Genomic DNA, 27435 nt, shown 5'->3' on the forward strand with positions numbered 1-27435 from the left:
CATCAGAATACAAGGGTGTCCCTTTGGAACAGAGATGAGAAGAAATTTCTTCAGCTGGAGGGTGGTGAATCTGTGGAATTCATTGCCACAGACTGTTTGGAGGCCAAGACATGGTGGAAGATAGGTACTAGATTAGTAAGGGTGTTATAGGTTACAGGGAGAAGGCAGAAGAATGGGATTGAGAGGGCTAATAAATTAGCCATAATGGAGAGGCCTAATTCTGCTCCTATGTCTTATGGCTTTATGGTCTATGGTCTCTTAACCCAATTTTCCTGCCTGTTCTCTCTGTCATCTTTGATGTCATTACTAATCAAGAACCTAGAAACAGTTAAACTAGGTGACTTAGTTTAACTTTACTCAGTGTTAGCTGGCAGCATGGTAGCATAATGGTTAGTATAACACTTTACAACGCAGTTTGAACCAGTCTGGCCATTCTCCTCTGACCTCTCTCATTAACAATGCGTTTCCGCCCACAGAAATGTCACTCTCTGGATGTTTTTTTTTGTTTTTTTTTCACCATTCCTTATAAATTCCGAAGTCTGTTGTGCATGAAAATCCTAGCAGTTTCTGATGTACTCAAGCCACCCTATCTGGCACCAATATTCATTCCACAATCAAAGTCACTTAGATCACATCTCTCGCTCTCACCCCCACCCCATCCCCGTCCCTGTCAATGTTTGGTCTGAACAGCAACTGAACCTCTTGACCATGTCCACATGCTTTTATGTATTGAGTTGCTGCCACATGATTGGCTGATTGGATATTTGCATTAATGAGCAGGTGTACCTAATAAAGTGGCCACTGAGTGTATGTTCTTCATTCTGTTATTGTTTTCCCTTGTACGACCTCAATGTACTGATGTGATGAAATGGTCTGTACACGTGACAATAATAATGCCAATTAAACCAACAACTGTAGAAGCGATAGTACTGATATATTTTGGAAATAAGATTCTAAATAAGACATTTTTTTTTTAAACAAGCAACTCTTGCAACCCGGGTCTCCCTCTTTGCAGGATATAGATTAAATTCAGAAGGACTCCAGTGAGAATGAGGAAAGCTCTTTATTCCGGGTCATTGGTCCAATCACATTAAAAACGAACTAGGACAGGCAGGGGGCAGGACTGAAGAGACATTATCACATTACACGAGAGAGGTTTCTCGATGAAATCTGAAACCCTTTTGTTGTTCCCCTGTGACCGTTCGCAATATCTTGTGGGCAATTAGCGACTGCAACTGGTTTTGGAAGCCTTTATCCAGCCACAGGCATAGTTTTGCTCTATTCATCAGGAGTGTTTAATTGGTTAACCATCCTCTCTCCCTGGAAATACTGTTTGTCAAAAATGTGCTTCCAGTGACAGAAGGGGACTCGAAGTCGCGGTTTAGTGCGAGACAGCAAGTTGGGAAGTTTCAAACGAGGGGAAGGATGGCCAACAGACGAAAGAGGGTGATTTTCTGCGGAGGGGCTCTGTTGAGCTTTGCTTCTGCCTTGACGGCACTCGTGGCGCTTGGGACTCACTTCTGGGTCGAAGGCTCCTTGTTGTGCAGGACCGGAGTGCAACTGGTCAATGCCTCGGGAGCAGAACTGCACAAATTCATCGGGGCCATCCGCTACGGCATTTTCCACGGCCAGAGGCTCCGACAATGTGGTCTCGGCGGAAGAAGCTTTCAAATCACCTGTGAGTATATACGGTAGCGATCGCCCTGTCCGGGGCAAATTCCATCCTTTATCTTTTTTGACAATTGTCTTACCGCAGAAGTGTTTTAATACATATATATCACAAAAAAAGAAAATCTGTGGATCTTTTCATGTCGATATTTAGAGAAAATATTTCTGCAGTTTTCAATGGGGAAAAGCACTGCAATTCCCATTCTTATATATAAATTAGTTCAAAGTAAATTATACCAGCAGAGTATATACGATGTCACCATTTCCAGCCCTGAGATTCATTTTCCTGTGGGCATACTCAGCAAATCTATAGAATAGTAACTAACAAAATCAATGAAAGATCAACCAGAGTGCAGAAGACAGCAAACTGTGCAAATGCAAACATAAATACGTAGCAATAAATGGCAAAATGTGATAAAGAACATACACTTATTGTAATTTGTAGTTTTTAAAATTATGATGTGTTGCACTCTAGTGCTAACGAAAAACAACTAATTTTACGATATATGCCAGAAATATTAAACTTGATTCTGAAAATATTAAAAATACTCAACTCTCGTTAGATAGAGATAAGGAATTTTGATTAAAATTTAAGATACTAAGTGCAATGATCAGTCTCGGAATATCTTTCTCCAAGAAGGATGCAGACACAAAAGGCAAAATATGATGTGTCAGGGCGATTTCTTTTGGGATCAATATAAAAGATCTGGAATTAGACATTTAAACAGATTGTGTGCATTCAAGGTGAAGGTGATATAAATTCAAAGGAGATATGTGAGAAATTTTTTTTACACAGCGTGGTGCGTGCATGAATGGGCTGCCTGGCGTGGTCGTGGAGGCGGAAGGATCAAAGGTGATGAAGAGGCTCTTAAATGGGTGTAAAAACGTGCAGAGGATGGAGGGATATGGACCTTGTGAAGTCAGAAGGAATTAATTTAGTCAAGCATTTAATTACTAGCTTAAAAAGAATGAAGGAAGATCTCATTGAGACCTCTTGTATGTTGAAAGGCTGAGATAGAGTGGACCTGAAGAGGATCTATAGTGACGTAGTCTAGGCCCAGAGGGTGCAGCCTCAGAATAAAAGAACATCTCTTTATTCCAGAAATGAGAAATAATTTCTTTAGCCAGAGGGTGGTGAATCTGTGGAATTGATTGCCACAGATGTGCCAAGTTTTTGGATACATTTAAAGTGGAGGTTGATCGGTTCTTAATTAGTCAAGGTGTCAAAGGCTATGAGAAGAAGGCAGATGAATGGGGTTGGGAGGGAAAATAAATCAGCTATGAGCTATGATCGAAAGCCAGTATAGACTTAACCAGTCAAATAGCCTAATTCTGCTCCTACAGTAGAATTCTGGTCTTAAACCAACCAGAACAACCCTAATCCGACCTAAGCAATGGAACACTATGCATCATCTCTTGCACTGTCATAGACCTGTCTCTGATTGTGTCCTTTTTTTTACTAATGTCTTGATTGTGCACAACCCTTTTTTCTTTCTTCACTGCATTTCAAATGTAAGTGTAATTTATATTCCAGGTGTTGTGTCTCTGAATGCTGCTACAAATTTTACTTCGTTTGTACACTCTCCTTGTGCACATGACCTTAAACTGGATTAGAGTTGAACCGTAAACACAAGAGAGTCTGCAGATGCTGGAAATTCAGAGCAACACGCACAAAATGCTGGAGGGACTCAGCAGGTCAGGCAGCATCAATGGAGAGGGATAAACAGTCAGCAGTTTACACCGAGACTCTTCACCAGGACTGGAAAGGTCCTGCTGTGTACTTTGCTTTATGGAAACATGGCTATCCCCACCATTTTGGACACAAAGCTGCAGCCCAATGGCTTCACCATTCGCTGTAAAGACAGGACAGCTCAGTCTTTTAAAGGCAGAAGGGGCGGTGTATGCTTTTTAATCAACTCATTGTGGTACACAGATGTGGTGGTTCTGTCTCAGTCCTGCTCACTTGACCTGGTACACCTAGCGGTCAAATGCTGTCATTTTTATCTGCTGAGGGAGTTTTCCACCGTCACCCTGGTTGCAGTTTACTTTCCACTTCAGGCCAACGTCAGGCAGGCACTGAGGAGCTCAGCTCCGAAACCAGCAAGCATTAAGTAGCGTACCTTGATGCCCTCCCTATCATTGTGGGGGATTTCAACCAGGCCGGCTTGAAGAAGTCTCTGAACAACTACCACCAACATATCACCCGTGGAGCTAGAGGAGCCAACACACTCGACTTCTGTTACACCACCATCAAGAGTGCTTACCTGCCAACTCACGCCCACACTTTGGAAAGTCCGATCATCTGGCTGGACTTCTCCCAGCGTATAGGCAGCAATGGTGGTGGAGGCGGATACAACAGGATCTTTTAAGAGACTCTTTGGTACATAGAGCTTAGAAAAATAAAGGGCTGTGCGGCAGGGAAATTCTGGACAGTTTCTGGAGCAGGCTACATGATCGGCACAACATTGTGGGCGAAAGGCCCTGTAATGTGCTGTAGATTTCTGTGTTTCTAATGTTTCAGGGGAACATGAGGGGAAACTTCCTCACTCAGGGGGTGGTGACAGTGTGGAACAAGCTGCCAGCTCAAGTGGTGGATGTGATTTCAATTTCAACATTTAAGAGAGATTTGGATAGGTACTTGGATGAGTGGCGTATGGAAGGCTATGGTCTGGGTGCAGGTCGATGGGACGAGGCAGTTTAAATGGTTTGGCGCAGTCTAGATGGGCCGAAGGGCCTGTTTCTATGACTCTGACTCTAACGACAGGACAAAACAAGTTAACAACAACAAATCAATCCCCTTCCCCACATACACGTCAACATTATATATATTTATATATATACATACATACACACACGCGTAAAAACCGTGGTGTGAATGCTGTTCTTCTTCTGTAAAGTCAACCCAACAGGAGACAATTCATATTAAAATATTATTGTAATAGAGTCACTGTACAAATAGTGTCCAAGACTAACATTCAACTCCAATCAAGTTCTATTGCCCACACGGACTTCCTTATGAGAATAGGTTGAGTGAACTCAGCCTTTTCTCCTTGGAGCGACGGAGGATGAGAGGTGACCTGATAGAGGTGTACAAGTTAATGAGAGGCGTTGATCGTGTGGATAGTCAGAGGCTTTTTCCCAGGGCTGAAATGGCAAGCATGACGGCATAGTTTTAAGGTGCTTGGAAGTAGGTACAGAGGAGATGTCAGGGATAAGTTTTTTCGCGGAGAGTGGTGAGTGCATGGAATGGGCTGCCGGCGGCGGTGGTGGAGGCAGAAACAATAGGGTCTTTTAAGAGACTTCTGGATGGATACATAGAGCTTAGAAAAATAGAGGGCTATGGGTAAGCCTAGGTAGTTCTAAGGTAGGGACATGTTCGGCACAGGGCCGGTACTGTGCTGTAGATTTTCTATGTTTCAACTTAATGAGAATACAGATGATGCCTCTGTACAAAACTGGCTTTTTCATGGTCCATTGTAAAGGGACCATAAGCTTGTGCTGTGGATACCTTACTTATGCTGGTTGCCATGTTGTGTACTTAATAATTCAGTAATATTTGTGTAATCTTGTATAATCATTCTTATTCATTTAAATAATTTGTTATGGGTTCTATGTGAAAATACGTGAATTGCATGTCATCTACTGGACCCTCTGATGGTGGTGTCTGAAAAGAGGATGCTGTCCAAGTTGCATGCCATCTTGGTCAATGTCTCCCATCCACTACATAATGTACTGGTTGGGCACAGGAGTACATTCAGCCAGAGACTCAATCCACCGAGATGCAACACAGAGCGTCATAGGAAGTCATTCCGGCCTGTGGCCATCAAACTTTACAACTCCTCCCTTGGAGGGTCAGACACCCTGAGCCAATAGGCTAGTCCTGGAATTATTTCCTGGCATAATTTACATATTACTATTTAACTATTTATGGTTTTATTACTATTTATTATCTATGGTGCAACTGTAACGAAAACCAATTTCCCCCGGGATCAATAAAGTATGACTATGACTATGACTATCACGTTACCACATGATATGTGTGCTCCGCGCTTAAAGTAAAGTACAAACTAAGACTCACATTTTGGATTCTCCATCTTTTCCTTTTAATTAGGTTAATGTTTTGAAGTTACAAAGCATAACAGCTCGGACTTGCATCCCTATCTCCTGAACCTACAATATGCTCTGATTCCGTCAACTACAGTAGCACCCGTTTCCCCTATTGTATGACTACATGGTGCACAGACCTATCTTCCTGTGCTCTTTCTAATCCTGGCTGGCAACTCAGCACTGAGTTACAAGCAGATTGTTTTGTAGACAAAGCCACTGCACCAATTAGATATCCAGCAAACATCAGGAACTGAATTCACACGTGGATCTACACTATATAGAAGATAGAACATAGAGCAGTACAGCACAGGAACGGGCACTTTGTTCTCCCACAATGTTGTGCCGAAGTAGCTTAAAAACAAATCAAAAACACCCAAACACTAATCCCTCCGACCTACACAAAGTCCAAATCCCTCCACTGTCCTCACATCCATGTGCCTATCCAAACGTCTCTTAAAGTCTCGAATATATTTACCTCTGCCACCATACCAGGCAGCGCATTCCAGGCATCCACGACTCTGAGTGAAAAAACTTGCTCCTCTCGCCTTCAATGCATGCCCTGTAGTAGTAGACATCTTGATCCTGGGAAACAGAAACTCTCTGTCCACTCTGTCTGTGCCTCTCATAGTCTTATAAACCTCTATCACATCTCCCCTCAGCCTCTGGCACTGCAAAGGAAACAGCCCAAGTTTATCCAGACGTAATTTCTCTTCTGTTTTTGGTTGGTGTTTACAGGAATTACAGTCGACATGGGTGAGGTTGCCCAAAAGGTACCATTTCTGTGTTGTTAATTTCTATGAATATGAATATAACTGTATACTCACTTTAACATAACCACAAGAACTTCTGCAGTGTTACACACACAGAAAATGCTGGAGAAACTCAGCAGGTCAGGCAGCATCCATGGTCCACACGCCTCTCCTATCAGATTCCTTCTTCTCTCGCCCTTTACCTTTTTCACCTATCGCTCCCCAGCTTCTCACTTCATCCGCTCCCCCACCCACCCACCTTCCCGCTCACCTGGTCTCACCAATCACCTTCCACCTTATCCTCCTTCCCCCTTCCTCACCTCCTTATTCTGGCTTCTTATCCCTTTCCTTTCCTTTCCAGTCCCGTTGAAGGGTCGTGGCCTGAAATGTCAACTCTTTATTCCTTTCCAGAGATGCTGCCTAACGTGCTCACTTCAACAATTCAAATTTGCAATTCCTCAATCAATAAGGACATTTCCTTTGAATAAAAACAGCTTTCAATTAAAGTCCCATTGACAGCTGCTATATTGCATCATTAAGTTAGGAGAATAATTGAGGAAAGGGGTGGTTTACAAAGTACAAATTTCCGTGAATTGAAGCAGCCAAATGGGCTTTTGAATTGCATTGAACATGCCAAGCAAACGTTCATGGGTCATTAAAATTCCTATCACCCAGGATAGTTATTCCCTTTGGAGTGATGTAGTGCTTCAGGCAATAAAGGGTAAGAGAAACGAGATGCAGAATTTACAGCCCACAGTTTTATCCCTAGGGTAAGCTCCATGGTTTACAATGAACAAGAAGCTTCACTCAAAATTTATGAATTGGTTAACTACAGTCCCAGAGGAAATCAGGGGGTTATGTAGGGCACTTGCATGCAGTCCAGATCAGTCCAATCATTCTGAGCTAGTGCAGACTGAATGTTTTGAATTATTTCATCCAGAACGGAACATAGACATCAAGAATAAAACACTTAACCAAAAAATGACTCTTTTTGTAAGCTTTAGTTGTAAAGATACATTTCTAGAAGAGATTTTCAAATGATAATACTATTGCATTTACACTCAGTGGCAACTTTATTTGGTACCCCTTCCCAGTACTCGGTCCCCTTTGCCCCCAAAACAGCCTGAATTCTTTGTGACTTGGATTTTACAAGGTGATGGAAACATTCCTTAGAGATTCTGGTCCGTGATCACTTGATAGTATCATGCATTACACCACCAACACCAATATAAATTATCGACACAAGGCATAAGGTAGGGTGGATCCATAGATTCATGTTTACACCAAATTCTGACCATACCAGCTGCATGTCACAGTTTTGAAAATGACATCCATCAGACCAGACAATACCTTTCCAATCTTCACCAGTCCTGTTTCGAGGAGCCTGTGCTCGCCGAGGCTGATAGGAGTGGAACTCAGTGTGGTCTTCTGCTGCTGTAGACCATCCACTGCAAGGTTCAACGTGATGTGCTCTTTTGCACACCATTGTTGTAACGTGGTTAGTTTTTATTGTTGCTTTCCTGTCAGCTTGAACCAGTCTGGCCATTCCCCCGTGACCTCTCTCATTAACAAGGTGTTTTTGCCCACAGAACTAACACACACTGTATGTTTTTTGTTTCTCGCACCATTCTCTGTAAACTCTAGAGCAGGGGTTCTCAACCTTTTTTATACCATGAATCCCTGCCATTAACCAAGGGGTCTATGAACACCAGGTCGGAAACCCTTGGTCGAGAGACTGTTGTGTGTGGAAAATCCCAGGAGATCAGCACTTTCTGACATACTCAAAGCACCCCATCTGGCACCAACAATCATTCCACAGCCAAAGTTACTTAGATCACATTTCTTCCCCATTCGGATATTTGCTCTGAACAACAACTGAACCTCTTGACCATGTCTGCATGCTTTTATGTACTGAGTCATTGCCACATGATTGGCTGAATAGATATTTGCATTAACAACCAGATGTACAAGTGTACCTAATAAACTGGTGGCTGATTGTATATAGCACTGCATTAGTTCTTCAGATGGCTTTGAATAATAGCCAATTAAGTAAAAAATAGTCTTTATTTTACACACCGGACTCTCTCCGAAATAGCAACTGATGACAAACAGTAAATCTTTTCCCACAGTGACTTCCAGGAAGTCTGAGGTCTACTTGAAACAATAGAAGATATAAAAGCAGTACTATTTATTATTGTTACCCATGGATTTGACTTGGATTTAATTAAACTCTTATTCTAAGTGTGTTTGAAACCTGGTTAGAAGACATTTGGAATATCCAGTCCATTTCTGGTCACCTCAATATAAGAAGGGTGTGGAAGCTTGAGAGAAGGTACCAAGATGCTGCTTAGACTAGAAGGTGATATTTCCAATGATATTAAACCTGATTCTGATGTCTTATGAGGATAGGTCAAGCAAGTTAGGGCCTTTCTCTCTGGAGCAAAGGAGGATGAGAGGTGACTTGATAGAGGTGTTTAAAATGATGAGAGGCATGGATAGAGCAGACAGCCCAAAACTTTTTCCCAGGATGGAAATGGCTGTGGGGTACAAGGGGATATTTTAAGGTGATTGGAGGAAAATATGGGGGGGAAGTCAGAAGTAATTTCTTTTCACAGGGAGTAGTGGGTGCATGGAACACCCTGCCAGGTGTAATGGTAAAGACAGGTACATTAAGGGTATTTAAGAAAATCTTAGATAGGCATGTAGGTAATTTAAAAATGGAGGGCCATGGGGGAGGGAAATGTTGGATTGATTTTAGAGTATGTTCGAAGGTCAGCACAACTCTATAGGCCAAAAGACCTGTACTGTGTTCTAATGGTCTATGTTTAAAAAGTCTGTGACAGTGCTGTTCCTCCCCAATCCTGCACTTTTGCATCAGTATATATTTATTACTCAAGTATTGCACGGGACAAAATGTCTTATGCTCCAACTCAGAGGCAGGAGAATGCCAAGTAAATCAAGCTGCCTTTATTCCTAAATAACGCCATTTCCCATTACAACATCCAACAAGATTATGGACATCCCTGGCATTTGTAACTCTCCCACCTAACACGACAGAATACCTCAGGTATTTAGAAACACTTCTAACACATCTTTTTTATGTTGAATTGAGACCAATTTAAATTTATACCAAATTGGCTCTATCATCTTATCTCAAAAGCAGATGAAGCAAAGCAGATTAACATGTAATCTTGTACATCTTCCCACCCCCCCCCCCCACCCCCATCTTCTGCAGCAGAGACATTTCACACTGGGAAACATGATTTCCTCGCTTTAAAGTGACAATTTTTTTACGGTAATACATGCATGTTAATTCAGAATTAGAGAATCCAGAATTAATATTTCATTGTGCTGTCATTCTAAGCTGGAACCCAGGGCTGGCAACATCAGAGGAACAAGTTCTGAATGTCCATCAATGTCCATCGATCTACACTATTTAGTCACAGATGCATCGGAGGGCAGATGCTGAGCTGTTATCACACAGTAACTGCTCATAAAACTTGTTTATAAGGGGCGGCATGGTAGTGTAGTGGTTAGCACAATCGCTTTACAGCAATAGCTGATCAGGGTTCGATTCCTACCATTCTCTGTAAGGAGTTTGTATGTGCCCCCTGTGACTGCATGGGTTTCCTCCAGATGCTCTGCTTTCCTCCCACACTCCAAGGACATACGGGTTAGGGTTAGTAAGTTGTGGGCATGCTATGTTGATGCTGGAGGCATTGCAACTCTTGCAGGGCTGCCCCCAGCACAATCTTCTCCGATCTGATTTGGCGCAAATGACGCATTTCACTGTATGATTCGAAGTACATATGACAACAAGAGCTAACCTTTATCTTCATCTGTAATCCCTCGTGGCTGCATAAAAAGATTTTGCGGTTATTGTTTCAACTAAAGCTGGTTTTGTTACAAAAGATAGGATTCATAAGATGAAAAGTTTCAGCAGCAAACATTAATAATATGTTAATAAGATATTTATTATACATTTACATGTATTTACATTAGATAGCTTGCGGGTGTTTCACTTATAAAGAACGGGAAGATCGCAATCTCCCTTATTTGTTCTGTAATCTATTAACATTCTCAGTTTGTACACGGTGCTAGTTCACATTGGATTCTCAAAATATTTCTCTCAAACTGATTTCACATAAGCCGTTTCGATAACAGTACATCTTTATTGCAGACATGCAGAAAACACAGTACATTTGATCAACAGCTAGACCTGTCCTCCTTTAATCTCCATTGCTGTGTTTGATTTGCCATTCATAGTGTGTGTTCATTTGCAGATTGAAATACAGCCCAGATACTCACCATCTGCATAATGGCATTCAGTGAGACTGACATGACTTGTGAATAAGGTTGAGTTCATTAAAATAATTAATGGGGAGGTTTAGTTGGATTTTTGTCAAGCAGATTTCTCTGAGACAATACAAATAGATGAAGTGTGGTATTTCACAAATCACCGTGGTAATGTCCCTACTACTAATGAGTTTAGATGGGGCTTGTTTAAAAATAAAGACTTGCATTTAGATTTCAGTTTTTGCATGCCTCCTAGAACATCCCAAAGGTATTTACAGTCTGTGAGTTTTGAAGCACAGTTGCCTCGCTAACCTTTTGAGCCAGCCAATTTGGACACAGAAAGCTTCCACGACCTGTATTGTAAGTGTATATCAAGTCATTGGGCAGATTTAAAGAGGAATGGCAGCCCACACTCTGGACCAAATTCTCCTCCTAAGTTTTATAAGACATAGAAGCAGAATTAAACTATTCAGCCCATTCCGTCATGGCTGATTTATTATCCCCTCAAACCATTCCCCTGCCTTCTCCCTATAACCTTTGATGCCCTGACTAATCAAGAAAATATCAATTCTCCCTGGCCTCCACAGCCATCTGTGGCAACGAATTGAGAATCGGAATCAAAATCAGATTTATTATCACCAGCATGTGTCATGAAATTTGTTAACTTAGCAGCAGCAGTTCAATGCAATGCATAATATAGAAGAAAAAATAATGATAAATAAAGTAAATCAATTACAGTATACGTATATTGAATAGATTAAAAATCGTGCAAGAAATAGAAATAATATATATTTTAAAAAATTAGATGGCAGAGGGGAAGAAGCTGTTCCTGAATCGCTGAGTGTGTGCCTTCAGGCTTCTGTATCTCCTGCCCGATGGTAACAGTGAGAAAAGGGCATGCCCTGGGTGCTGGAGGTCCTTAATAATGGACGCTGCCTTTCTGAGACACTGCTCCCTGAAGATATCCTGGGTACCTTGTAGGCTAGTACCCAAGATGGAGCCAACTAAATTTACAACCCTCTGCAGCATCTTTTGGATCCTGTACAGTAGCCACCCACCCCCCTCCATACCAGACAGTGATGCAGCCTGTCAGAATGCTCTCGATGGTACATCTATAGAAGTTTTTGAGTGCATTTATTGACATACCAAATCTTTTCAAACTCCTAATGACGTATAGTCGCTGCCTTCAACACACACAGATTCTCCAGCCTCAGGTAAAGAATTTCCTCCTCATCTCTGTTCTAACTGAACGTCCCTCTATTCTGAGACTGTGCCCTTTGGTCCTAGACTCCTCCACTATTAGAAACATCCTCTCCACAACCACTCTCTCTCTGGGCCTTTCAATGTTCGATGGGTTTCAATGAGATCACCCCTCATATGGTCTTCTGTGTATTGCCATGATAGTGGCACGTTCTGTATTAGAAATTCTAAAACAATCCTGCAGATCTTGGAAATCTGAAATTCAACAGTATCAGCAAGTCAAGCAACATCTGTGTAGAGAGAAACAGAATTCATGCCATTAGTGAAAAGGTCATCGTCCTGAAGTTTAATGCAGTTTGACTCTAGAAATGCTGTCTGACCTGCTGAGTATTTCAATCAATTTTTATCTGCTTTTATTGATTTTTTTTTCAGAGCAATAAATGCTAGCCAGGATTTGCTTTATTTGTCACAAGTACATTGAAATGTAAAGTGAAATGCATTGTTTGCATCGTCAAATCAGCAAGGATTGCGCTGGGCAGACCACAAGTGTCGCTATGCTTCTGGTGCCAACGTACCATGCCCACAACGGTTACACTGCCATGGCGCCGCGTAGGAGAGCAACAAACGACCTGCTGGAGTCGAGCAGCATCTGTTGTGGGAAAATGAATTGTTGCTGCATTGGGCTGAAATCCTGCAGCAGTACAAGTGGGGAGTTTGGGAAATCTCCCTGTACTTCCTTACAGACTGCCAGGGGATCTTTTACAGCCATTTCAGAGTGCAAGCACCTCAAATGAAAGATGGCTTCTCCAATGCGGCAGAGCTCCCTTACAGGGAGGAATCTTTATGCTTTGGTTTACAAAGTAGGACAAAGCAGGATTTCCTACCTCAGTATCAGGTCTCCTATCAGCTCAGGCAGCGATGACACAAAAAAAGCACAGAAGATTTCTGGAAACGAAATGGAAGCAAATATTATCATAAAATTAAGATAGAGACATGTTGGAACTGACAGTTCCTTGAGAAGACCAGATTGAGCAGGTGTTTTAACGTAAGAGAGCCAAATACCAGGAGTTGGTAGAACAATGCCAGAGACAGGGGAGGAGGGCACGATGCAAACCTATAGAAGTGGGGTGTAAAGGTTTTGCCGGCTACTCGCTGTGTAGAACCGACTCTCCTTGTCATTATGGGGGCTGCAAATAAAAGAGCCATCAGTGCCACCAGAGAGGCTGCTGAGCAAGTATCCGGGTGGCAATGGATCAAGAGGTGTGACCCATGGACCAGTGCTGCTGAGGCACAAGCCAGGGCCTGATCAGCCCTGGTTGGATTGCCAGGATGAGAGCATCTGATGTTAAAAGACCCGAAACACTCACTGACCCCAGTTTACATCACTGATGATCTGATAATCTGATGATACATTCAAGGATCTATCTGTTAATCTGAAGTTTTAAGGAAACGTTTTCCAGTTTACATTAACCTATTGATACAAACAATCATTTCAACTAGATGTACACACATAAATTACACACAGTGTATGGGGGATAATTTTAACTTTAAGCAATACACAGAATAGGAAATGTCAAACATTCCAACATAGACTTCATTTGTGAGATAGAACAGAGGCAAACCTAGTCTCCAGAAGCAAACATCTTGATTCAAAGTAAGTACTAGGCTCAACTTCCTCATAGAGTTGGCTGCAGTGAAAAGGAAGATATATTTTAGAAGTATTCTTGTCTCTAGTTCCTCTGAACTCTGTCCTTTTAATAAGACAAGCTGTTTTTGTTCAGCCGTTCACTATTATAGTATTAGGTTTAAAAATGTACCTGCACTGGGTTTGCAGGGTGAACACAAGGTACCATACAGCATGATAACATGGGGGCACGGTACTGTAGGGGTTAGCATAACACTATTATGGCACCAGCAACCCAGGTTCAATTCCACCGCTGTCTGGAGGGAGTTTTACATTCCCCCTGTGGGTTTCGTGCAGACGCTCCAGTGTTCTCCCACTTACCAAAGACGTACGGATTCGTGGGTTAATTGGCCACAAGGGTGGGATTGGGTGTGGCGGGTCCATCGAGGCGGAAGGGCCCGCTATCTCTAAATAAAATAAAATCTCCCCACAGGAAGGCAGCAGTAAATACCACTTGTCAAGTGCTTGTGTGTGGAGACACAAGAGACTCTACAGATGTTGGAACCTGGAAGAAGATAAAAACAAACCGGTGAAGGAACTCAGTATCATGATCAGCTTTAATATCACTAGCCTATGTCATGAAATTTGTTTGTTATGCAGCAGCAGTTTATAATAATGAAAACGGTGATTTACAGTAAGGGAGAAGAGAAGAAAGCCCTTAACTCCGAGTGGAGTCATTGGGACACCATCGTGACGGCATTTTTTTTTTAGCAGGCTTTCTTATTTTTACGAGGCCAAGTTGCTAGCTCGACGCTCAGCCCAGCACGGATGGAAAGCGTGCAAGGGAGCCGGCTGGATTCGAACTCAGGAGCCTCCGCTCTGAAGTCCGGCGCTGATGCCACTACGCCACCAGCTGGCCCCTTACTGTAAGAAGTATATGAATAAAATAGTTAAATAATTAGTGCAAAAAAGGTAGTGCAGTAGCTCCCATCCCCATACCAGACACAGCCAGTTAGAATGCAGTCCACGGTACACCTATAGAAATTTGCGAGTGTCTTTGGTGACATATCGACTCTCCTCAAACTCCTAATTAAATATAGCTGCCGTTGTGTCTTCATTGTAAATTGAACACCCAGGAATTTGAATTGAACTCAGCAGTTCAAGCAGTATCTGAGGGTTGGGTTGGAGAAGGAATTCTCTGTGTTTCGTGTCTAATGGAAAGTCTCAAACCAAAGTATCAGCAGTTTTTATCCAACCTCAGAAACTGCTCGAGCCACTGAGTTCCTCCAGTAGTTTGGTTTTCGCTAATAAATGGGGGTTAGCAGGGATGGGTATTTGATGATCAGCATTGACAATGTGGGCTGAATGGCCTGTTACTATACTGGGTAACTCTGACCATCCACAGCCAAAATGATGGGTTGATGCTGCAACTTTGCAGACAGTAATTCCTGATCTTTCTTGGCTTAATGAAGAAACCAACATAGAACAGAGAGGAGTACAGCAGGCTCAGGCATTTTGGCCCACAATGTTGTACTGACCTTTTAACCTACTCCAAGTTCAATCCAACATTTACCTATTGCATAGCTCTCCATTTTTCTTTCAACCATGGTGCCTATCTAAAGGTCTTTTAAATGTCCCTAAAATATCTGCCACCCCTGGCAGTGCATTCCACAAACTTACCACTCTCTGTATAAAATAAAACATCTGATATCCCCCAATACTTTCTTCCAATCACCTTAAAGTTGCATCCTTTCATATTAGTCATTTCTGCCCTTGGGGGAAAAAACAGTGAGGGCTAACCACACTACCTAAGCTTCTTATAGTCTTGTACACGTCTATCAAGTCACCTTCCATCCTCCTTCACTGCAAAGAAAAAAAGCGGTATCTCACTCAACCTGTCCTCATGCTCTGTAGTCCAGTCAGCGGCCTGGTAAATCTCTGCTGCGCCCAGCAAACAGCAAATTGAATGTGGGGCTGAATTCACTCAGCGGGCAAAGGGAAATCGGTGAAGTTCCACTCTCAACTTTAATGCAAGCCACCAAGTTCCCCTCTCCTCTGAAAAATTGGAAGGATAATTCACTGGATAAGATGGCAGTCTGTCTACAATACACTTTCATTTTAAAAAGAGCCATATGTCATGGTTAATTGAGGGTGATGGTATATACTGCTGCTCTGGGTCACCGGTTCATCTCTAAAGGGCACCTTCTCTTAAAGGGAAAGATTGCAATTATCTTTAAATGTATATTATCAGCAAAGGGGGAACGAGTTGAGGGCGATCAATGACAATCCACTTCCTGCAGGTAATTGGGCTGGTAGTTATTCCTCGTCATTAACAAATGTTCAGAAATTATTGATGATTCGTAGGTGTGTGGAGCCTGTTAGTTCCAACTTGTGTAGCTTCTTACAGCTTACATCGAACAGAGAAGAATACGGAACAGTACAGGCCCTTTAGCCTTTTAACCTACTCAAAGTTCAATCTCACCGTTCCCTTCCGCAGAGCCCTCCATTTTTCTATCATCCGTGTGCTTACCTCATCACCATCATCATTATGTGCTGTGTCATATGACATGGGCGATTATGATCTTTGACCATCTGTGTTCCTGAAAGAAATTTTCTACAGAAGTGGTTTTCCATTGCCTTCTACTGGGCAGTGTCTTTACAAGATGGGTGACCCCATTAGATTAGATTAGATTATGAGGACACGCAGTCCTCTTTTATTGTCTTTTGTAATGCATGCATTAAGAAATGATACAATGCTCCTCCAGAATGATATCACAGAAACACAAGACAGGTTATCAATACTCTTTAGAGATTGCCTGCCTGGTGTCAGTGGTCGCATAACCAGGAATTGTGACATGCACCAGCTGCTCATATGACCATCCACCACCTGCTCCCATGGCTTCACGTGACCCTGATTGTGTGGGGGGGGTGGAGGGAAGGGGTTAAGCAGGTGTTACACCTTGCCCAAGGGCGACCTGCAGGCTAGCAGAGGGGAGGAGCAGCTTGTAGCTCCTTTGGAAGAGACATGTATGCACTCTGCCACCCCTGCCTATCTAAGAGACTCTTGGATGTCCCTAATGCTTCTGCCTCTACCACCACCTCTGGCAGTGCGATCCATGTACTGACCACTCTGTTTTTTTAAAAAAAAAAACTACCTCTAACATCCCGCCTTATCTTAACTCAAATCACCTTCAAATTATTGCACCCTCCTATTAGGCATTTCCACCCTGGGGGGAGAAAGAGCTAGCTTCCTACTCTACCTATGCCTCTTAACATCTTGTATACCTGTATCAAGTCTCCTTTCATCCTCCGCTTTATTATTTGATAATAAATTTAGTTTGAACTTTGATTCTTGTGCTCTCTGGTCGAGATTCTTGTACTGTTGAAAACATCCTCTCCACATCCACTCTGTTTAGGCCTTTCACTATTTGGTAAGTTTCAACAAGATCCCCCTCATTCTTATAAACCCCAGCGAGGACAGACCCAGAGCCATTAGACATTCCTCATGGTTTAACCCTTTCATTCCTGTGATCAGTTTTGGTTCTCTTACCTAAAATGAGGGATATAATAGAATCGGGGGCAGTCCAAAATAAATTCACCTCGTCAATTCCTGAGAATTATCCTATTAAGAGAAGCTAAACAAGTTGCGGTCTGTGTTGTTTGGAGTATAGAAGAATGAACGTAGAACTGTAGAACACGGTACAGGCCCTTCGGCCTACAATGTTTTGATGTCCTGGGTAGGTCTGTAGTCAAGTGTAGTTTTTGTGTTGTTTTATGTAGTTCAGTGTAGTTTTTGTATTGTTTCATGTAGCACCATGGTCCTGAAAAACATTGTCTCATTTTTACTGTGTACTGTACCAACAGTTATGGTCAAAATGACAATAAAAAGTGACTTTAAAAACACAAACACAAGGAAATCTGCAGGTGCTGGAAATTCAAGCAACACGCACAAAAAATGCTGGTGAACGCAGCAGGTCAAGCTGCATCTATAGGAAGAGGTACAGTCGACGTTTCGGACCAAGACCCTTTGTCAGGACTATTCTTTCAGTTAGTCCTGACAAAGGGTCTCGGCCCGAAACGTCGACTGCACCTCTTCCTATAGATGCCGCCTGGCCTTCTGCGTTCACCAGCATTTTTTGTGTGTGTTGATAAAAAGTGACTTGGCTTGATGTCCTTTTTTTATCTACTCTATGATCAGTCTTCCTATATAGTCCATACTCCTCCATTTTCATTCATCCATATGCTAATCCAGGAATCTCTGAAATGTCCCTAATGCATCTGCCTCTGCCACCAATCCCATCAGTGAATTCCAGGCAGCCACCACTCAATGTTAAAGTAAAACTCAGCTGCTGTTCAGAATAAACATCAGAATGGGGAAGAGATTTGATATAAGTGATTTTGACCATGGAATAATTGCTGGTGCCAGACAGGGTGGTTTGAGTATCTCAGAAACTGTAGACCTCTTGGGATTTTCACACACAACAGTCTCTACAGAGAATGGTGCAAAAAAACAGAAAAAAAACGACAGAGCGGCAGTTCTGTGAGCGAAAATGTCCTGTTAATGAGAGAGGACAGAGGAGAATGGCCAGACTGGTTCAAGCTGACAGGAAGGCGACAGTAAATCAAATAACCACATGTTACAACAGTGGTGTGCAGAAGACCAGTCTGGGCACAGCAGCAGAAGACCATGAACGTACACTCAGTGGACACTTTATTAGCTGCAGGAGGTACCTCATAAAGTGGCCACTGGCTGTAGTTACAAGGTAAGGTGCTTGTCATTCAACAGAAATGTGTGTAAAAGCTGCTTTCAGTGGATGGTAAATCTCAGGAGGTTTCTACCCCTGTGTGTTGTGGAGGCCAATTCATTAGAAGTATATAAAGTGGTGGTCAGTAACTTTTGGAAGGATCAAGGAACAGAGGAATATAGTGAACTGATGCAGGATCTCAGCTCTTCCACAGAAGCTGTCTGACTTACTGCATACCAATAAAGACAAATGAAACAACGGTTAGTGAATCCAAATCAGGCTACACACCTGTCCTACAGAGCACCCTGCACCCTGCACTCTTCCCTCCTCTCCCTCCCACGAACTCCCAAGTACCAAGCCTTCCTCACCCCAAGAAGCTCTAGATGATCTTGTGTTATCATGATCGGGAGGCCAGCCAAATAGAAAGACGCAATACTTGTGTCTTGACAGGCTTGTCATCCGTTGGATGGATTGATTGATTGATTTGTCAGATGGTATGACAATATTTATTGTTTCTTTTTGCCCTCAGAAAATTTAATGCTCTATGTAATTGCAGGCATCAAATTCTGTACCTTAGCTTTGACCGCGAGGGTTTCCTCTGGGTGCTCTCTCACAGTCCAAAGATGTACTGGTTAGTAGATTAATTGGTCAAAGTAAATTGTCCTGAGATAAGGTTGTTTCAATTGTTTTTAGTGTTGGGTTGCTGGACAGCATGGCTTATTGGGCTACTGTATTACTGATTACTGTATTAATCAACCAAAAAATAAATGGAACAACGGAGCAGCCTTGATGGGCTGAATGGCCTGATTCAGCTCCTGTGTCTTATGGTCTTGCAGAAAAATTGAACGACTTGCAACTACACGGCACGATGAAGTAGCAGCGATTGGGCTACAATTCCTGCTGCTGTCCGCAGGGAGTTTTACGTACCACCCGTGATCACGTGAGTTTCCTCCCGGTCCGCCAGTTGCCTCTTTCATTCCAAGGACGACTGGACTGGGTAGTAAGTTGTGGGCATGCGATGGCACCAGAAGCATGGCAACACTTGCCGGGTGTCCCCCAGCACACTCTTGGATTCTATTTGTTGTTGATGCTGATGGCACAGGTCGCTGTATGCTTCGATGTACATATTTCAAATAAAGATAGTCTTTCCTCTTTATAAAGAAATAAATGCTGAATTACATTTAGTTAGTGGCTTTCATGATCTCAGATCCATACAAAGCAGCCAGTAAAGGAAAGTTATTTTAATCCAAGTTCATTAATGCCTTTGCTGGCAAATATATGGTGATTTAGATTTACTCAATTCTTTAACACCATCTTCCAATGTTATTCTGTTACCAACTTAGATTAAGTAGCAGGTCACAGGAATGGAGCTGGAATGCTATTGTAGCCCATCCACTTCAAGGTTCAATGTAAGCACAAAATAATCTGCAGATGCTGGGGTCAAAGCAACACTCACAACACGCTGGAGGAACTCAGCAGGTCAGGCAGCATCCATGGAAAAGATCGGTCGACGGAGTGTTCTGGCCCGGAACGTCGACCGATCTTTTCCACGGATGCTGCCGGACCTGAGCTTCTCCAGCGTGTTGTGAGTGTTGCGTCAAGGTTCAACGTGCTGTGCACTCAAAGATGCTGTTCTGCACACCACTGTTGTAACATGTGGATATTTGATATCTGTCAGCTTGAACCAATCTGGCCATTCTCCTTCGAACTCTCTCATTAGCAAGGCATTTTCAGCCGCAGAACCACAGCTCACTGCATGTTTTTCTGTTTCTCACACAGTCCTCTCTAAGCTCTAGAGACAGTTGTACATGAAAATCCCAGGAGATCAGCAGTTTCTGAGATACCCAAACCAACCCGTCAACCACCAACCATCATTCTGCGGTCAAAGTCACTTCAATCAAACTTTTTCCCCATTCCGATGTTTGGTCTGAATAACAACCATACCCCTTGACCATGTCTGCATGCTTTTATGCATTAAGCTGCTGCCACAAGATTGGCCGATTTGCTTTAACAAGCAGGTGTACCTAATAAAGTGGCCACCGAGATTCTGCTTTCCCCTATCTCCTTCACCTGATGTATTCCCAAATTGAATGAATTTACCAAATACATACACTTTAGCTAACCAACACTTACACGGAGAGCTTACAATCTAACTGCAGGTACAGTTTATTGGTTTGGGACTACACATGTCACGCATTCAGTAGCCATGAAGAAAGCTGATTGAGCCTGACAGATGCTTTGCAGATAGGAGACATGCATCACAGTCCTTGTGGTGCAGGGTAACAAACTGTGAGTTGCTAAACGGTGGCTGTAAATTGAAGCAAATTGCTGCTTCTGTTTAATGTTGCTAACACCATACCAGCTCCCACCAAGCTGTGAATCAGCAGCAACCTTTGTATAAAATTTCACAGACAGAATCTGCCATGCTGGGAGCATATACAGTGGATTAGGACCCATCAGGATGAGTACATTTTGGCCCCATTAAGTGATTGCAACAATTTGCTAGTTTCATTGAAATAGTTAAAAAGATATAAAAAAAAGACCAGTTACAATCTAACTGAGTAAGAAATTATGCATTAAAAGAAATACAGAACAAATTAGAACTCCAATAGTACTACAGTACTATAAAATTGTGTATTTGTTCCTAATAGTTATCGACGGAGGAATTAATTCAATGTACTCAGTGAATAAAATCAGTGCAGACACCTAGTGTAGATAATGGACTGCCTTTCCTACAGTGCATTCTCCAAATTTTCGTTCTCATTGTTACATTCAAGATGATTGTCGATACCTTCACATTCTTCATAATTCTTGTGGAAGTGGTGAAATTGTTTCTTTTTCACTCCCAGCCATTTCTGGCATCTCTAAGCCTGAGTGCTTGAAACTACAGTGAGCAAAACATTCTGATTTGTCTTGCTGCTTATTTCTCGCCAACTATTAGTGACAAAAATCAGTGCTTTTTAACACAAACACACCCAGCTGACACTATTTAAAAACCGTTCACTCTAAGCAAGGTATAGTGTCTAATAGCCACACCTCTGACACTGGTTAGAAATTTTAGCAACAGCTTCCTGTTCCAATTAAGCAGTATGATATCCCAAATAAATGAATGAAATACCAGCTACTTTCTCAATTAGGTTTTGCTCTTTCAGAGTTGACCTAAATGGTGGCGGCCCCAATTAGCTGATGGCCAAATTATCTGGAATCCACTGTACTTGGGAAAATTGCTTAAGAAGTTGACTTTACAGATTATTTTTAAAAGGTAAGATGAAGAATTAAGTTTAGTTTTAACTGTACATCCGAACATGCAATGAAATGAGCCATTTGTGCCAAATCAAATCCAAGATTGTGACGGGGCAGCCCACAAGCGTTAACCGTGCTTCCAGTGCCAAATAGCACGTCCATAACCCACAAACTCTAATCCACGTGTCTTTAGAACGTGGGAGGAAACTAGAGCACACAGAGGAAACCCACATCGTCACAGGGAGACCCCAGCCAGTGATGGTTGGTGCTGAAAAGTGGACAAACGACTACACTGTTGTGCTATGGAAGGAATGAATTGTGCTGTGGTTAATTAGTTGTGTCTTCATCTTACAAATATTCCGATTAAAAACCCTTTGCTCAAAAGCTATAGCTTGATTGCATACTGAACCATTCTGCAATGTGACGACTTGAATCCCTAACTGATGCCAAGGCACCTTCGGAAGTGTGTACAGTGACAATCCATCTTGTGGATTCGATGAGCTCTTCTTCATCAATCGCTGTACCAGGCCAGTGACGACTCAGAGGGAAAACAGTCCTGATGTTCTTTGCACTTTTGAAGAAAGGTAGGAAGAGATCTAATTCCAGATCTATGAAATGTTGGCAACACACATCAAAGTTGCTGGTGAACGCAGCAGGCCAGGCAGCATCTCCAGGAAGAGGTACAGTACCTCTTCCTAGAGATGCTGCCTAGCCTGCTGCATTCACCAGCAACTTTGATGTGTGTTGCTTGAATTTCCAGTATCTGCAGAATTCCTCGTGTTTACGTCTATTGAATGTTATTCAGATTCCTCACTCGAGATATCAATCAATGAAAGGCTGAGCTCTCTTCTGAGCTGGATGTTTTTTTTCCCCCTAAAGGCAAACCTGCTGCTGGAGGTGAGAGATTTTGAAGGTCGGGCTTCGACAGAGCTTGTCTGATGTCAGAAATGATTGCAGAAGTCTGAAGAGAATAGGACATAATCTGATCAAGATGGCGCTGAGTTACAGTCTGAGTCGAGGTCGCAGCACAGATTTAGTTGTAAGGTTCGTAGGGATGGTTTTGGGTACAGAGAGGGGAGTTAGAGGTCAGGTTAGGGTTCAGAGGCAGGGATATGGGGGAAACCAGCACTCTGTGTTCAAGGCCAGCAACCCAGATGTGGGACATCCATGGTCGGATGTTAGGCTGGCAGACCATCGTGCGTGAGGGCTGGTGGCCCCCTCACGGTCAGCAGGCTCCAGAATCGGAGATCTGGGCAGGCAGGAGGAACAAGGGTTGGTGACCCCCTAGTTACACAAATTGGCAAGACCAGAGTTCAAGGCCCAGTGTTCGGGTCCCATCATCGGCAAGTCCAGAGTTCGGGTTCCTCATTCAGGGTCTCCACTTGACATCAACGGCGAGTTCTGGGTCAATACCGAAGATCAAAGCCCGAAGGTCAATTGAAGTCTGGAAGTCGAGGCCTGATACACACGAATCTCTAAGAGTCCACTGGAGGTGTTGAAGGCCCAGTGTCTGTGAGTCTGAGCTCTGTGGTCGGAGGACTGTGTGTGGGTGGGTAGGTGGGAAGGGGTCAAACAGGGCTTGTTTTGCTGGTGTTGCTCTGTCGCTTGTTGTGTTCTATGTCGCTCTGCTGAGCATTATAAGCATGTTATGTTGGCAGTGGAACATGTGGTGACACTTGCAGGCTACTCTTAGTACACCCTCAGGTGCGTTGACGCATTTCACTGTATGTTTCGATGAATAAAAATGAGTCTTGGTCGGAGACCATTGGAGCTTGGGAATGATGTCCAATCCTAGACTATTATTGTGGAGACAAAGAATCGAGTCATTTGGACCAGGAACCATATTTGGTTGTCATGGAGTCATAGAACACTACTGCACTGAAACAGGCCTTTTGGCCCATTTAGTCTGTGCTGAACAAGTGCTTTTTAGTCAAACTTGTTGCAGCTGGTGTACCATACAGTAGGTCAATATGCCCTCAATTGCACACCAATAAAGGTTTACCAGCAGCTTTGGGGTGGATTTGCTCTCTCTAAACTCCTTTGATAGTATAGATACTGCTGAGCCTTCCCTATTATTAAGGAGGTGCTGGTGGTCCAAGGGAGCTCCTGAAAAATTAAAGCTGGAGATCCTTTCCACTGCTTTGCCACTTTTGAGCAGTGGAGCTTGTTCATACCTTCTTGGTTTCCTGAAATCGGTAATCATTTCCTTGTTTTTTTTTTGATGATGAGTGAAAGGTTTTGACACTTTTTGACTGTCAGGCAGCAAGATCTTCTGGATATGGTTCAAGATCTTGACATAGATGGGAAAGATATACGTTTCTTAAGAAACTTATACTGGGACCAGACAGCGTCCATCAGAATAGAAGGAGAAGTGAGTGAGTATGTGAATATCATGAGAGGAGTCAGGCAAGGTTGTGTCCTTTCGCCAGACTTATTCAACCTGTATAGTGAAAATATCTTGAGAGGTATCAAAGACATCAAAGGATTCACAATTAGAGGCCATAATATAAATAACATCAGATATGCTGATGACATTGTATTAATAGCTGACTCAGAAACAAAACTTCAAGAACTACTCACTATAGTGGCAGCAGAAAGTAATCGCAGAGGCCTCTCAATCGACACCAAGAAGACAGAAAGCATGGTCATCTCCAGAAAGACAAACATCCCACAATGTGTGATCAAGATCAGAAATACAAACATCAAACAAGTCAACAAATTCAGATATCTTGGCAGCCTAATAACAAGTGATGGCAGGTGCGACACAGATATTCAAATACAGTATAGCAATGGCAAAAGAAGCTTTCCAAAAAGTGAAAACCATATTAATAGACAGAAAGATGAGCACGTACACTAAAAACAGAATACTGCAGTGCTACATTTATTCTACCCTGACTTATGGAAGTGAACGCTGGACCATTTCCCTGGCAATGGAAAAGAGACTAGAAGTAGCTGAATTATGGTTCTACAGGAGAATGTTAAAAATATCATGGACCACACACACATCAAATGAAGAAGTTCTCAGAAGAGCCCAAGCAGTTCGATCACTCATACCAACAATAAGAGAAAGACAACTCAGATTCCTAGGACACATCATGCAGAAAGATGAACTAGAAAAACTCGTACTCTCTGGAAAGATCAAGGAGAGCAAACCTGGAGGAAGACCTCAGCTTATGTACATCAAAGGCCTAGCCAGGTGGTTACACATCGAGGAAATGGAAGTCATCCAAAGAACGAAGGATAGATCTATATGGAAAACCATGGTCACCAACATCCACATCGGATATGGTACCCAGACAGACAGATAGAGTGAAAGTTTATGGTTATTGCACTATTCAGTCAGTTTCTGCACCTCCTCTCTCTATCATTGTTATTTGTAATTAATCCAGTCACTGTGGTGTCATCTGCAGATTTGACAATGGAGGTGGTGGTACAGGCAGGGGCACGATCATGGGTAAAGGGGTGGGCTCAGTACACATCCCTGTGGTGCCCCAGTGTTCAGGGTCAGGGAGGTTGATGTGTACTTGCCTACTCTGTCTGTCTGGGTGCGATTGGTAAGAAAGTCCAGATTCCAGTGCAAATTTACACATTGAGAACCAGATTGTGTCATTTAACGGTTGGTTTCGGTGATGTGCTGAGCCATGTCTACAGGTGTCTGCAGTTGCCTGTCGTCACAAGAAACTTACAGTTACCACACTTAATCCATTTATCCATGTTTATTAAATCTGATGAGAGCCTTCACTTTCTGATTTAATTTGAAAATCATGAGCAGGTCCTGGTGTAATCGGGCCGTGTTACCTACAGTGTGAGTACAGGTAGCTCTGTTATCACCCATGGTATAGGGCCCCATAGCAGTGTACTGGTTAATGTGACACTATTAAGCTCAGGGCATCAGAGTTCAGTTCTGCCACCGTCTGCTAGGAGATGGCAAGTTCTCCCCATGAGTGAGTGTGTTTCCTCTGGGTGCTCTGGTTTCCTCCTATAGTCCAAAGATGTACCGGTTAGTAGGTTAATTATAAATTGTCCTGTGGTTAGGCTAGGGATAAACCGATGGGTTGCTGGATGGTACAGCTTGTTGGGCCAGAAGGGCCTGTTACACACGGTATCTCTGAATGAATAAATGAACCCGTGTTTCCATAACTTGGGCAAATCTGGTGTAATCAGGCTGTGTTGCCTGGAGAGAAGGCAGGAGAATGGGGTTGAGAGGGATAATGAATCAGCCATGATGGAATGGCAGAGCAGACTCGATGGGCTGAGTGGCCTAATTCTCTTCTGACGACTTACGGTCTCAGGCACAGCAGTTGCTAATCCAAGCCCAAGTGCATCAGGATAGAATGCTTTCTTTGGTGCATCAATAAAAATTGCTGAGTGTCAGGGAGAACCAAATTGCTTTAGCTTCCTGAGAAAAGTCAAGGCCCTGGTAAGATGTGGAAATCATAGAAAGGGTGCAGAGGAGATTTACAAGGATGTTACAAGGATGTTACCTGGATTGGGGAGCATGCCTTATGAGAACAGGTTGAGTGAACTCGGCCTTTTCTCCTTGGAGCGACGGAGGATGAGAGGTGACCTGATAGAGGTGTATAAGATGATGAGAGGCATTGATCATGTGGATAGTCAGAGGCTTTTTCCCGGGGCTGAAATGGTTAGCAGGAGAGGGCACAGTTTGAAGGTGCTTGGAAGTAGGTACAGAGGAGATGTCGGGGTAAGTTTTTTACACAGAGAGTGGTGAGCGCGTGGAATGGGCTGCCAGCAACGGTGGTGGAGGCGGAAACAATAGGGTCTTTTAAGAAACTCCTGGATAGGTACATGGACCTCAGAAAAATAGAGGGCTATGGGTAAGCCTAGGTAATTTCTCAGGTAAGGACATGTTTGGCAGAGCTTTGTGGGCTGAAGGGCCTGTATTGTGCTGTAGGTTTTCTTTGTTTCTAAGTGTGAGTGGGTAAATTTGACATTGTGCAACAGATATGTAAATGGAGTAATAAGGGGACATTTTGTTTACATTCCTTCCACATTTTCCTTCAGGGCTAATGGAAAAACTCTCTGGAAAAGATTTAAACAGATGGCTAATTTGATATCACCCAAATTTGCATCCATTGGTAAAGTCACAATTGCAGTGCCTTCTTTAAAGCATTCACAGGTGTTGGTATAGCTACTGTGTAATTATGTTGATTAGTTCCCGTCGTTGGACAGATCGTGACAAGTTGCTGAGCTGTCTCAGAGGACAGGCGAGAGCCTCCGCCTTCTGTGCATCTGCAGTCATGTTTAGGGCAGGACCGGAGAGGAATCTCTTTAGCCAGAGGGTGATGAGTTTTGTGGAATTTATTGTTCTTGATTAGTAAGGGTCTCAAAGGTTACAGGGGAGAGGCAAGAGTTGAGAGGGATAATAAATCAGCTATGATGGAATGGTGGAGCAGACTCAATGGGCCTAATGGCCTAATTCTGCTCCTATATCTTATGGTGAGAGAAGCAGTTAACATTTCAGACTGAGGACACTTCATCAGCATTAGAACAAGGATTCTGTTTGTCTCTCCAGTCCTGTTCATCCTCAGTTTCACTGAGGGTTGCCAACTGTCCCGTATTAGCCAGGACATCCCGTATATTGGGCTAAATTGGTTTGTCCCGTACGGGACCGCCCTTGTCTCGTATTTCCCCCACTAAGGTAGAGCGTTCCTATGAATCCGTTTGTAAGCCGATATGGCATAAAGTGAAGAAGCAATTACCATTAATTTATATGGGAAAAATTTTTGAGCGTTCCCATACCAAAAAAATAATCTACCAAATCATACCAAATAACACATAAAAC

The 27435-nt window shown here is 42.9% G+C and overlaps 1 protein-coding gene across 2 annotated transcripts in view; it reads left to right on the top strand.

Moving 5' to 3' along the window:
- Positions 1-1425: 1425 nt before the first annotated feature.
- Positions 1426-27435, top strand: part of clrn1 (clarin 1) — a 42048-nt gene continuing 16038 nt past the window's right edge. For both annotated transcript variants that reach the window (XM_072254492.1, XM_072254491.1), the window contains exon 1: positions 1426-1678. In XM_072254492.1, the coding sequence (XP_072110593.1) occupies positions 1426-1678 (253 nt within the window). The remainder of the gene's footprint in view (positions 1679-27435) is intronic.

This window comes from Mobula birostris, chromosome 4 (assembly GCF_030028105.1).
Source record: "Mobula birostris isolate sMobBir1 chromosome 4, sMobBir1.hap1, whole genome shotgun sequence".
NCBI classification, from domain to species: domain Eukaryota; kingdom Metazoa; phylum Chordata; class Chondrichthyes; order Myliobatiformes; family Myliobatidae; genus Mobula; species Mobula birostris.